This window comes from Crocodylus porosus, unplaced genomic scaffold, assembly GCF_001723895.1.
Source record: "Crocodylus porosus isolate Cpor-Errol unplaced genomic scaffold, CroPor_comp1, whole genome shotgun sequence".
In the NCBI taxonomy this organism is placed as follows: domain Eukaryota; kingdom Metazoa; phylum Chordata; order Crocodylia; family Crocodylidae; genus Crocodylus; species Crocodylus porosus.
The window spans coordinates 24,202,453-24,215,308 of NW_017728916.1; the positions used below are offsets into that span (position 1 = coordinate 24,202,453).

General features: G+C 42.8%; 1 protein-coding gene across 1 annotated transcript in view; it reads right to left on the reverse strand.

Annotated features, from left to right (window-relative positions):
• The window catches only part of LOC109310852 (sodium/hydrogen exchanger 2-like), a 61,590-nt gene that overhangs the window by 47,269 nt on the left and 1,465 nt on the right, over positions 1-12,856 (reverse strand). Inside the window, exons 2-3 of the mRNA XM_019536183.1 lie at positions 10,386-10,849; positions 8,063-8,313 (exon numbers count right to left, since the gene is read on the reverse strand). Coding sequence (XP_019391728.1) covers positions 8,063-8,313; positions 10,386-10,849 — 715 coding nt within the window. The remainder of the gene's footprint in view (positions 1-8,062; positions 8,314-10,385; positions 10,850-12,856) is intronic.

The window sequence follows — 12,856 nt, forward strand, 5'->3', positions numbered from 1 at the left end:
TTCCAGCAGCTGATTGATTTTTTTTGTGGGGGAAGGGGGCAGGAGGGAAGAGTCAGGTGCATGTTGTATGCAAGAAGATGTGGCTGTTTTCTATCTAAAGTACACAAGTTGTTTTAAGAAATATGATGACTAGGCAAAATTAAGGGATTCTTTTAGGGTTATATCTGATAGATTTAGTTTCATGAAGAAATCAATTATTCCAAGTTACACCATTAAAATCATGTTTATGATTATTTCTACAGTAAGGTGCTGTTCTGAATATCTGAATCTAGACCTCAATAAATAAACACATGACAGGATAATCCATTATTATAGCCAAGTAGATTAATAAATTGTAAGGCCAGAAGGGAACTCGGAAGGTCATTGGGTCCAGTCCCCTGCACCAAGCAGGAAAGATAACTTGGGTCAGGTGACCGCAGCAAGGTGACTGTCCAGTCTCCTCTTGAAGATTTCCAGGGTAGGTGATTGCACCACCTCTGGAGGGTGCTTATTCCACCAGTAGTAATATCTGTAATTAAGGTTGACCAACACTTTTAATTTAAAGAAATGAAAACAGGTTCTTCAAAACTGCCAAATTTAAACTATTTGACTGAAAGTTTCTGTTGTGCATATCTACCTCCAGCTGAAATTGTTTAGTAAATGTCAGAAAAAAAGGTTTCAACAGCTGCTCAGAATGAGGTAAGGAAAATATCTGCTGTTTTTCCATGTTACAAAATTCTTACAGCTATGTAATTGAGAAAAATCTAGCACCATATGCACATGCAGCCATTACTACCCTTTGAGTGCTTGGCTTCACATCTTGGTAACATTCTTTTAACGCAACTTTTTGCATTGAACTTGGCATCTTTATTTTCTTTTTCTTGGTTGTTTTTAATATTTCAAATGTTTGTCATTCTATGATGTCTTTTTACTTCCCTTCAACTGTTTTCACTCATTCAGAGCAGGACTTAGGCTGAGAAACAGCTTGTCAGGAGGAAAACTCAGGAGAAGATGTGGGCAGATTTGCACCATGCTATAATGCTCTGGGAAGTCCATGTTCTGCCTCCTGGTACTAATGCCATCATATGTGGCCACAAGGAGGCCACCGCAGTGTGCAAGAATCCTCAGAAGACATACGGCTGAAGCAGCAGCTCCTACACCATTCCCATCTTACACTCATCATGCCATCAGACAGCAGTAGGGCTCCTTTAAATCTAATTGATCCCTGGCCACTATCTCAGGCTTCAGGCAACACTGGTACCCAGCAGTAAAACCACCTTCCAACTGTCAGAGACTGACCAAGTGCAAAGCCAGCCCAAGAGTGGGGAAACACATGTGTGATTAAATATACCACATTTTACAATACTATCCCCATCCTGAGCTGGATTTTCTGGGCTCCACTAATAATCCAGCCCCTGAAATAAACTGAAAGGCTTTAAAAAGATCAACTGAAATCAAATAAATGTTAATGAGCGTGCATAAGGCTATACAACTAATGCAGAAATGGCCTTCAACAGTGCTGCTGCACTTTGGAGGAAATTAGAGAGTCACTACAGCTGTAACATTTTACTTCCTCGTCTATCGCATATTCAAGGTCACTTTAGAAGTGTGATGCTCCAATTAAAACTTTTGCCCTTTAATTGTTCATGGATAATTGGTTCTTTAAGCTACAGGATACATGTGGTTAGCCTAATTCATCAGTTTTTCAAATCAGTATAATTTGAGCCTAGCAATCTCAGAAGGTCAAAGCAATTCAAGAATCCAGGAGTCAAAGCTCTGCATTTTTTATGTTACTTAAACAGAAACATTTTATATTAGAGGCTGAATTACTGAAAGCAAGACAAACATAAGTTTCCAAGTTCTGGTCTCCACTGCTACTTTGGTACCACCTTCTTAAGCAGAAGACCCAATTTTCTTCTAGATTACATCAGTGTAAATCAAGCTTAAGTCATCTGAGGGCATTGGTGTTAAAATGGGATTAAAGTAGAAAGGCAGAAGATGACTAAGGGTTTGCATCAACTTCTCAGCATGGACAAAGAAAGCTAGGTCTGAAAGTAGGTGAGGCACTCAGTGCACAGTATGTGAGAAGTAATGTCAGAAGCATCACAACTCAGCTGGGCACGTGGGACAGCTGCGAGGCAGTGGCACAGAGGCAGTGGCAACTTCTAGCTACTAATATGCTGCCAGTACAATAGCACACCTGTGGGGGCCGCTGCTATTTCTTATCTTCCTCCAAGTCAGCACCTGGGGCTACTGCTCCAGTTGCCCCACCTTAGTTATGCTATAAGATAGTCTACTCAATACTGCAACTGGAGTAATTCCCTTGCACTTAGTATGCACAGGTAGCTGGTATGCTGTTAATTCATATCCTAGCCTACTCTGCATGTAGACAAGGGACAAGTCTCTGAAGACACAAATTTTGAGTGCTCAGTGGGAGCAAAGAAGTTCGTGGAATAGATGGGCTTTCCCTTCTTTTGGAAAATGTCGGTTTTTCTATTTACCAGTATAGGGATTATATGCAAAGATCTATGTATGCTATGCATAACAAAACAGCACTCTCTGAAAAGACAGCAAATAGAGGATTCTAATAACCAAAATGAAAACCTCCACTAGCAGAAATAGTCAAGGTTTGCTACTAAGAGCTCTAATCTGACCATTTTTATGTAACCCCTATAAAACCAATGAACCCAATTCCCTTCTCACCAGCCTCCTGTCTTATCTCAAAAAGATACCTACTGACTTCAGTGCATTTACTCTTTTTGCCTTACTACTAGTGAGAACAGAATAAGTCCCAGTTTCTGCTGATCTCTTCCTCCTGTCCTGGCTCAGCAGGGACTAATTCACAAATCCTTATTGCCAGAACTATGCAAAACAATGAAGTTAAACAAAATAGCCATATAGATGCTTTGGATACAGCTGAAATTAGGTAAAATATTATTAGTATTGAGAAAAAAAAATCAGGAAATGAAGTATCACAAATAACAGAATGACAGAAAACATGATCACTTTGAAATTAAGTTTTAAAAGGTTTAGAAAACCCAAGTGAACTGTAAGCAGTCTTGGCAAATTGTATATTTAACTCTGAAGTCTCACATTTTTCTTATGAATGTGAGAACTGATTTTTTTGCTATCTAAACTGAAAAAGATAAAAAAGGAACACATTTTATTTCTATTTCTTTCATCCTGAAAGTTTTCTTGTTTTTTTTCTTTTCTTTACAAAGAAAAACATGAAAAAAGATTCCAAGACTCAAAATAAATCTCTAGTTACACACAAGAAGCACAGAAAAAGTTACATTTTTCACATTATTGGGCCCCTGAACATGCTCTACAACCATGCTGTGACAAACACGCACAGCTGCAGTGTGCTTTTAAAGTGGCTCATGGCACAAAAAATTAACCCTCCTCAAATGAGGTATCAGATGAAGATGCTCTGCTTTAGAGCGCCTTAAGGAACTTGTGTTCTCTAGAGCTAATTTTTCATGAGTTCAGAGCTGGGTTGACACCCATGAGACATGGGGGCTCCAATCCACCCCCACCCCCTCCAACTCAGGCCAAGCAAGCCACCAATTCATGCTGCTGTGCTCCTTTTCCACTTTCCGCTTTGCCCAGCCAGAGCTGAAGGGGTGGGTGGATTGGACTCCCCTCACCACATGGGCTGAGCCCAGCTCCCCCCAGTACCCCAGCCAGTAGCTTGCTGCTGCTGGCTTCCCCCTCCTTCCTCCTCCTCCCTCCCTGCTGACAGCCCTGGAGCTGAGTGGGGGAGAGCGGGTCGGGGAGTCAGGGCTGGGGAGAGAGGTGGCTTCTCATCTTACTGTATGCCTGAAGGCAGGTTTATTCCCCACCCCGACCCAACAGGTAGATGGCTGTTGGGTTGGCGGGGAGGGGAAGGAGGGGGGCACCCTAAGTCATGATGCTTTATGCAAAGTGGCATGAGTTAGAATGGGGGCCTAAACATATGTCACTGCCCCTTGAAATGTTTTAGTTTCTGTTGCTTGCTACAAAAGGAAAAATAGGTTAGAATCACCAAAATCTAATCCATGATGTGGGATGTGATAGTCTTTCCCTCTCACTCAACATCCCAGTGGTCAAAGCACTCAGTCAATATAAAGAAGACTCAGATAAAAAACTTATTTCACCTGCCAAAAGACTAACCCGGTGTTTTCAGGGGTTTTTTAGATTTGAGGCACTCCTCCATAACTTCTGAAAGTTGAACAGCACACCATTTCGAAAACTAATTGATTTATTATAGTGCTTACCTGCATGAAGAGAAGCCAGGAAGGAGGAGGGGCAACTGGCAGGGAAGCAGGGAAAAGCCTGTGCTTCTGAGTTGGGAGAAGAAGAGCAGCTAGAAGGGAAGAGCCTGCACTTACCTCCTTACTGGAGCCTGTGCTTATCTCACTTTTCTCCTTCTCCTGCTGTCACAGCACTCCAGCTATAGCACCGTCGTTGAGAATCACAGGCCTAACCACTTCTACTATTTGAAGCTGGTTTTCTTCTCTCTCTCCTGCTGATGTTCCACTTTATAAAAAATACTTAAATATTTACTGAGGCAGAGAGAGAGAGGTGAAAATTACTCCATAGTTTGGTTGCTAAAGCACTCACCTGTGTTGCACTGCTTGCTTCTAAGAATAGTTAAATATTTTACATAAAATGTTACACTTCTAACAAGAGAGACTGAGAGGAACTAGATAGCACTGTCATCTGGTGGCTAGGACACTCTTCTGGAAAGCAAGACGTGTGTTCACATCCCTTCGAGTAGAGGAAGGAGTCCAACCTGTCTCCCCTGCATCGTGAGTAAACGTTCTGTTTGCTGGACTATTAGATAAAAGGGCACCACCAGGAAATCAACATGAGCACAAACCCAAAACATTGTTTGTAATCGGTACTGCTTGGTGAATTCAACTCAAATTGAATTCCACATAAGGTTGGAACAACCTAAAATGGGCTTTGCAGTGAATAAATTAGTTAAAAAAGAGAAAAAGATTGCCTGGCTCTGGTTCTTATGGTATCTACTGTTTATAAATAAAACAGATTGATTCAGTACAGGACTGCTGATCCAGGGATTAGCTGCCTAAGCAACTGTATTGTTTCTGAAGCAATCCATTATTAAAAAGAAAAGGAAATGGATTCCATAATGGGTACTGTTAGAAGGATGAAGCATTAAGACTGAATGCCTTCAACTTCCATAATGATTTATGCAGCGTATTTATTTCACTGTTCAGCCTCATGCTACTATAAATAGAGTTTTAATTTACCTATTCTCATGACTATAGCTGTTTTCAATAATGCTGAAATATTGCCATTCTAGGAAATAAAAATCAGCAGGGTATAGGAGTTGCCTATTCATATACAATGGAATAGCCTTAGTTTAACAATAAATCAACTATTTTGATACTGCTGTATTAAGCTGTAATGTGGGTATTTAATTTTTAATTTTCTTCTGATCACTAGTATTATCATTACTGCAGTTAGTTATGAAATCACTGTAATTTAGGATCAATTTATAGTCATTAGGGAAATATTTACTATCTTTATGTCTGTGTTCCTCAGGGTTAACTGACTCCATTTCCTTAAGAGAAGCAGAGGCAGCAGATAGCTAGGATTTATATATTAGGAAACTTGTGATAAATTCACAAGTGTCAGTCACAGTTCTGATTTCTGGGACCTCCAAACATGGGCCCTAATCCTACAATGAGCACTACACATACTGATCACAGGTGCATGGAGTCTCACTGAGTATCTACATATGCCATTAGTGCACAGCAATAAAAACTGTGGAGTTTATTGTTGTTTTCAATAATGCTGAAATAGTGCTATGTATCAGCCATTCTAGGAAATAAAAATCAGTTTATTGCTCCACAGTTTATTGATCCCAGCAACCTCCCAGGTACAGTATTTACATGTGCACCCAGACCGCAGCACACTGAGCCAGGTTGGAACAGCTCCAGCTGGCAGCGGGCCCGGGGGGTCAGCCTGACAGCCCAGAGCTGCTCAACTGGGCTCAATGTGTTGCAAAGAGGCTGGCTGGGGCACAAAGGGGTGCTAGCCAGCAGGCAGCCCCCACACTGAAGCACCCTCATGTCCCAGCCAGCAAGGTCAGTGCCTAAACATGTGCTGCCATGCACAAAAAAACCCTGCAGCAGGGTCGTACTTGTAAATACATATATGCCAAGAAATTTACTGTACAGCTAATTAGTCAACAGCACAGTAAATGTCTCATGTAGTCATGCCCACTGACTTCAATACCTCCTCACATATGCATAGCAAGGCTATCCATTAGGAGCTCATTGATGGCCATTAGGCGCTCAGGAATTCGACACCAAATGGGAATCAAGGAAAAGCAACAAAAGCACCAATAGTTCATGCATAGTCTGAAGTTAAGGCACATAATTTATACAGGCAAAGCACACCAAAAGAAAAGAAAGTGCCTCTGAAAAACAAAGGCAGCAAAGCTAGATGGATGTAGTTCATTGCCTACTGGCATGGGAAAGGCAGAACAAACAAGAAATGAACCCTTGGGGAAACGAATGGTTCACCATCTCATACTGCTAAATCATTTACCAATATTGCCCTTGCTTTCCCTTTCTTTCCTCTTTCACCATTGCAGCAATGTATGGTCCAACAGGAAGCACATACAGTAGCAAACAATAGAGTAACAGTTACAGTCATTCCTCTAAGCTCAGCGGCAGAGGCATCAGTATGAATGAGAAGCATCTGTCCTGATGATGCAAAAAAGAATCAAGATCCATGCGTGTGCACGTGCCCGTCTGTCTACCTAGAGTCAAAGCTATTAAAGAGTCATCGTCACACTGATGAGTTATGGTTAACTCTTAATTTAAGTGTAGAGGGGAAATAGTTAATCTCAGAGCCATTTGTGGGATGACTGTTGGGGAATGCTGTTTTTAGGACAATTACTGTTCGCAAATATAAATAGATGAATTGATCTCTATGATCAAGATAACATACGCTAAAACACTAAGCAGCCAAATCTTGGTCAGAACACGCTAAGGAAGGACAAAATAGGGAGCTTCTTTACCCACATCATCTAAGCAGCAGTTAAGCAGGATACCTAATACCCTGTGCTCTGGGTACTCTGAGACTGCTTACTGTGTAGTCAAGTGCTACACAGCCTCAGTGGGCTGTTAGCCAGGGAGGGAGCTGGGTCTCAGCCACATACCACGTATGCTGGAGTGCACACAGAAAATAGGAACGTTTAGTCTTTTGAAAAGAGGAAGCAACATGCAGCTCACTGCATGCTCATCTCTCTCCCCTGTCTGCCTACACCAACCTCCTAGAGTAACAGCAGAGTATAGCCCTAAGTAAAGAAACTGGTGAGGATGGGCAAAACGTTGTGAATAAAATCAACCCAGATGAACATCTTGCCCTCATCTCAAAGCACACCCAAACTTTTCTAGGGTTCAAAGCAGATGAACTATTTTGCGTACCTCTTCATCTCCCTGTTTTGACTGGGACTCAGAGTGGAAGTGGAAGTAACAAAACAGCGCTAGAAAGGCTGCTCTGGTTCTGCCAATGTTCCAAAGCACTGGAAATCTCAGAAAGTTTGATCTCACGAGGTTTCCAAACTAAGGACATGGAGCCAGGCTCAAATAACCACCCAAGTATTTGGACGCCTGATTGAGCCATTTGAAGTCTGCCCAGCACTAGTAATCAGGACTGTGTATGATTTCCAGTTATAAAACGTACAAGCTAACCCCATTCTTTCCACCCTGGAACGCATTGTTTCAACTTAAATCCTTTAGGATTTCAAATAAGTCAAAGTCAGATGCCATCTGTTCTATGGTACACTGCTAAGACCTCTTGTCAGTCTTTTAAATCCTGACACAGTCTCAGCATATTTGAAGAACACATATCACCATTGATGTGCAATTGTATAATGCATGGAATGTGATTATAGCCCTGAACTATTTCAAAGGCTTTTATATTTTTTGTTTCCCTTAGTACACAGATGCTCATCATACAGCTCAGGCTAAGCATACTTGATAGAAACCCTTCTTATCATAACTGAGTCTTTTCTGCATATGTAACCAGGAGGATTAACTGCATGACTGAAAGTCATACTTACGCCACAATACCAGAGAGATGAAACATTTCTGCGGTGAGATAAGATAGGTAACTGTACAGGAAGACAAAGAGGGGCTCAATGACACGGATGTTCTTGGTAAAGCGTGTGGTAAAAGCAGCAGTCATCCCAAATATAAGGCCTACCAATACCCCTCCTATGGCAACCACAAAAAATTTCCCAATTCCCGCAAAAACATCAACAGTTTTGATTGTTGACATTTCACAGAAGGATCTAAGCAGCTTGTACAGCACCTAGAAGAAAATAAATGGAAAGAGAAAAAAATGCATTAACTGTGCATAATCAAGTGCTGCAGTCACATCAGATTTTTTGATACTTCTGCTGATCTACCAGAATGCTATACCAAAACAGTGTTCATTTTACCAGTGGGTTTTGCCTCATAGATGCATCATTTCCCCTCTGGCTCTGCAGAGATTTCCAATAAAAGATGAACACCAAATACTCCCTGCCTGCCCCCCAATCCTCAACTCCAAGGGACATCCCTAATTCCGCAGCTCCAGTGGATGTGGGAGGCCCTACCAGGTGTCCGAGGAGCTGGAAAGACACAGTTTTGGTTATGGGTTGCTTTTCCCCCCAGCAAAATCTTCAGGATCCACAAGGTTTTTCTAGGGTCTAGGGCCATGACATAAACCCCACATTCTTCATGGAGCGATGCAATGGGATGCTCTTAAAGGGATCTCCTTAGAGATTTTCTTTCTCTCTCAATCTCCCCAGAAACTTCTTAGAAGATGAAAGAAAACAGGCAGTAAGAATTTGCCGGTACTGTGTAATGCCTGTATTTAATTGATTCCAAACACACAATGAAGGCAAATATCTCTGATGTGAAGGAAGTGGCCAAGTCATGCGTTCAGTCTGTACTGCTGCTTCATGAGTGATAAATATATTTCTACTGCATATTTCTAAACAAAGTAGTTAACTTTGTATTATTTCTCAAAGTCATACAATCCCCAGAGTTGTGATTTGAGCCCTGGGTACTTCTCTCCTGGCTGATTATTCCAGCCACTAGGCTACAGAATCACACCACTTTCTGGCCCAGTGGGCCTTAAACTATTTTCTGTGTAGTTGAACATAGTTTCTCAACCTGTGGTATGCATACCCCTGGGGGTACGTGAGACACAGGCAGGTGATACGCGAGTACCCCAACACTCTCTCTCTCTTGCCCTCTTTTTCTTTCTCTCACCCTCTTTTTCTCTCAAAACTATGGAAAAAAATTTGGTGCACCATGCATTGCACAGTGCTTTAAATTCCCCAGTAATAATTTGGTTCAGCCCTCCTAGCTTTGGCCAACATCACCTCTAGCCGAGGTACATACTTGAGTTGTGCACCCCTGGTGTAAAAGGTGCCTACCCACACCAGATCAGACGTCTGTCATATCACAGCCTCATATACACAGCCCTTCTTCCAACATATGGCACACGTTAGTCTGTAAATATAAAATCTCCTGGAAAATTGAGTGTTGGGGTACTTATTAACATTTTCAGAAGTTAGGGGGTACTTGCTACTTAAAAGGTTGAGAAACACTGCAGTAGAAAATGCCTCAACAAAAACAGCAGAGAATGTCCCCACCCAGGCTAGCTTATGGAGTGATTATTCAGATATTTTTCTGAGGGGTTATCCCCTCAGCAGAACAGGGAAATGACCTTATGTCTCCCGAAGCCTCAGCAACAGATCTAAGTGCTAAGCCATTGCATCAAAAGGTAGCAGCACACCTTCTCCGGTTGTGCTTTGAAAGAGTACGCCCTGCTCCAGTCTGTATGGAAAGCTTGTAGGCACCTACATTTTCTGGAGAGGGTTCTGAGCTGTGGATCCAGAACAAGAGAAGGCACCTCGCTGGAGGTCTGAGTAAAAAGCCCTGGAGACAGTGGCACTTGAAGACACAACCCCCTCACCGAGACTTCAGGTTGAAGTCTTTAGTGTTTTAATGGAACTCCATGACGAGTGAGCTACTTGTTTTCGACCCTGTTCCCAGATGCCTCACTCTCCCTGTGCACTGTATAGGAAGTCTAGGTGCTAAGGTCAGGGTTCCTGAGTCCCCTCTAGGGCCAGACACCTAAAAGGTAGGCACTGAAACACCTTAGTTCTTGTGAATCCAGTCGTAAGGCTCAGATCATCACATGCTATTGAAATTAATGGGAGTTGGATGTCTAAATACTTTTGGGAAGCTAAGCCAAATTGACTTGCCCAAAATTACCCAGGAAATCCTTAACAGAACAGGGAATTGACTTAAGCCTCCCACATTCCAGACTCGCATGCAATCCATCGGACCTCCTCATACTCTCTGCCCAAAATAAAAGATAATACTTACAACTGTAACAGCATCATTTAGGAGAGATTCTCCAAAAACCAAAATGTGAAGCTTTTCATTGACATGTATCTCTTCAAATACAGACAATACTGCTACAGGGTCCACTGCGGCAATTAGACTGCCAAACAAAAGATTATGGAGCAAGGATATATCCTGCAAGCGAAAGGCTTTCACTTGGCATATCCCATACAGCGAGAAACCAATTCCAAACACATTCACTATTGTTCCCACTACAGCATACAAAAGGATAGTCCCAATGTTCTCAAAAAAGGGACGGCTGGGCATGAAATATCCTGCATCAAGAACAATCGGTGGCAGTAAATAAAGGAAAAAGACATCACTGTCCATGACTGGTGGGGATTTATCATTTAAACCATAGATGATTCCTCCCATGATGAGTCCCACAAATATCAATAAACAGCTCTCAGGCACAACTGAAGGCAGCTTGTTATATAGATGAAATCCTGGTGAGAGGTAAAGAAATAGCATCATTTCTATATCACCAAGCAGAATCAGCATAACACATCCACATCATCTCAGCATATATTTATTTATAAATTGAGAAAGAAAACATCACACATTGTAGGTTTTAGAGGACAGTATTCGGAGGTAAGAATGAATGATGTTTATCATAACTAATCTTCTAAATGACCAGATTTAAAAACAATACCAGTTGGACTCTTCAGGCAAACATGCACTGAATTTAAAAATTGCTTTAAATATTGATAAAAATAAAATGTTAATAAATAAATTTCAATCATTTATATTGAGCCTTTCACCCAGGAAGATAATGCCTGTAGGGAAGGAGGGAGTTGGGCAGGGCTGGGGTTGGGGCTGCAGCTGCTGCCCAGCTAGGGCGGTGCATGGGGCTTGGGGCCTGGGGCACAGCCACAGGGCCCCAGTGGGGAGTGGGATGGAGCCATGAGCAACTCATCTGGAGGGTGAGGGGAGGTGGGGCTGGCTCCCTCCCCACTATGCACACTCCTAGGAGGGCATGGGGGGCATATAGCCCCCAGATTTGTGTGTGGGGTGGGGATGGGCTGCTCACTGCAGGCTCAGACTCCCCATCCTGCTGCCCCCGCCCCAAGGCCTCCATGGCCCAGTGGGTGGGACCCAGTGAAGCAGGGCAGAGTAGGGCCAGGCAGGGAAGCTTCTTGCCGCTGTAAGCCCTGCACTGCCATGGTGAGGTGCCCCCTGCCCACCCGGCAGCAGTGGGGGAGGTAGCAAGAAGTTGTGCCCCTTGCTGTTGCTGGGTGGGCAAGGATCGCCTCACCATGGTGGCATGGGGCTTGCAGCAGTGGCAGCGAGCTTCCTCACCCGGCACCGCTCTGCCCTGCTTCACTGGGTCCTGCTTGCTGGGCCATGGAAGCCCCAGGGGAAGGGGAGCAGGGCGAGGAGCCCAAGGCTGCAGCAGGCAGCTTGCACCCACCCCCTCCCCCCATGGGGTCTGCTCCGAACGTGCTGCCCATGGGGAAGAGGGAGCTGGGCTCTGCACTCCACTCTGCCACAGCAGCTGCCACCTCCCACCAGGACAGGCTGTGGGTGAGCAATGAGGTAGGATCCCAAATTGCTTTCAAATTGTAAATATATCAATAAAACATCATGTTCAATTGATACCTATATCTATATAGTTGTGTTTCATTTTAATTGCAGGTTTGGGGTTTTTTTAACCAGAGAAGTTGCAATTTTTTATCAGAGAATTTGTGACTTTTAAACAGGAAAAAACAGGATCTTTGGTGATAAATCAGGTAACATGATTTAGTCAATTAGTATACTGTCTTCAGCACTACAGAAGTGGATAGCAACACTAACTAAAAAAAAATCCGTTACACATTTCCAACAAGAGAAAGCCTACTTACTATTAATAGTATTATCATAACATAATGATATATTAATACATTTCCATTTTAATATGCACTATTCAGCAGTACTCCAAACAATTAGAAAACAATATTGTGAAATACATTCACAATGGTACTGTGACATTCCAGTACATTCAGGCAAATGAGCCAGTGTCCAGCTACTTTGTGTACCTCTTACAAATTTTCAAGTTATTAAAGGAAGTAAATTGAAATAAACCAAACTGAAAAGAGAAAGAATAAGACATATCTTGTGTGATTGTTCTTATTTGTCCAGTTATATTACCAGCTATCAGGGCCTCATTGTACTAGAACCTGCATAGGCTTTAAAATCCTCTCTCTGCACCAAGAACTAGGTCTGTGCAAAGCTTCAGGTGGTGATTCAATTTGGAGGAGATTCAGCCTGATTCAGTGGCCGAATCTCCATATCCGAATCGAAGCAGGGAACCAATTTAAAGGTCCAAATTGATTTAAAGCTCTCGAATCTTCAGAAAAGATTTGGAGAGCTTCCATGATTTGGGCAGTCCCTGGTGGCTGCAGCAGGGAGCTGCAGCTGGACTCCAAGATGGTAAGTAGCGGGTGGGGGCAGGGGGGCTGTGGGAGGAGGGAGAG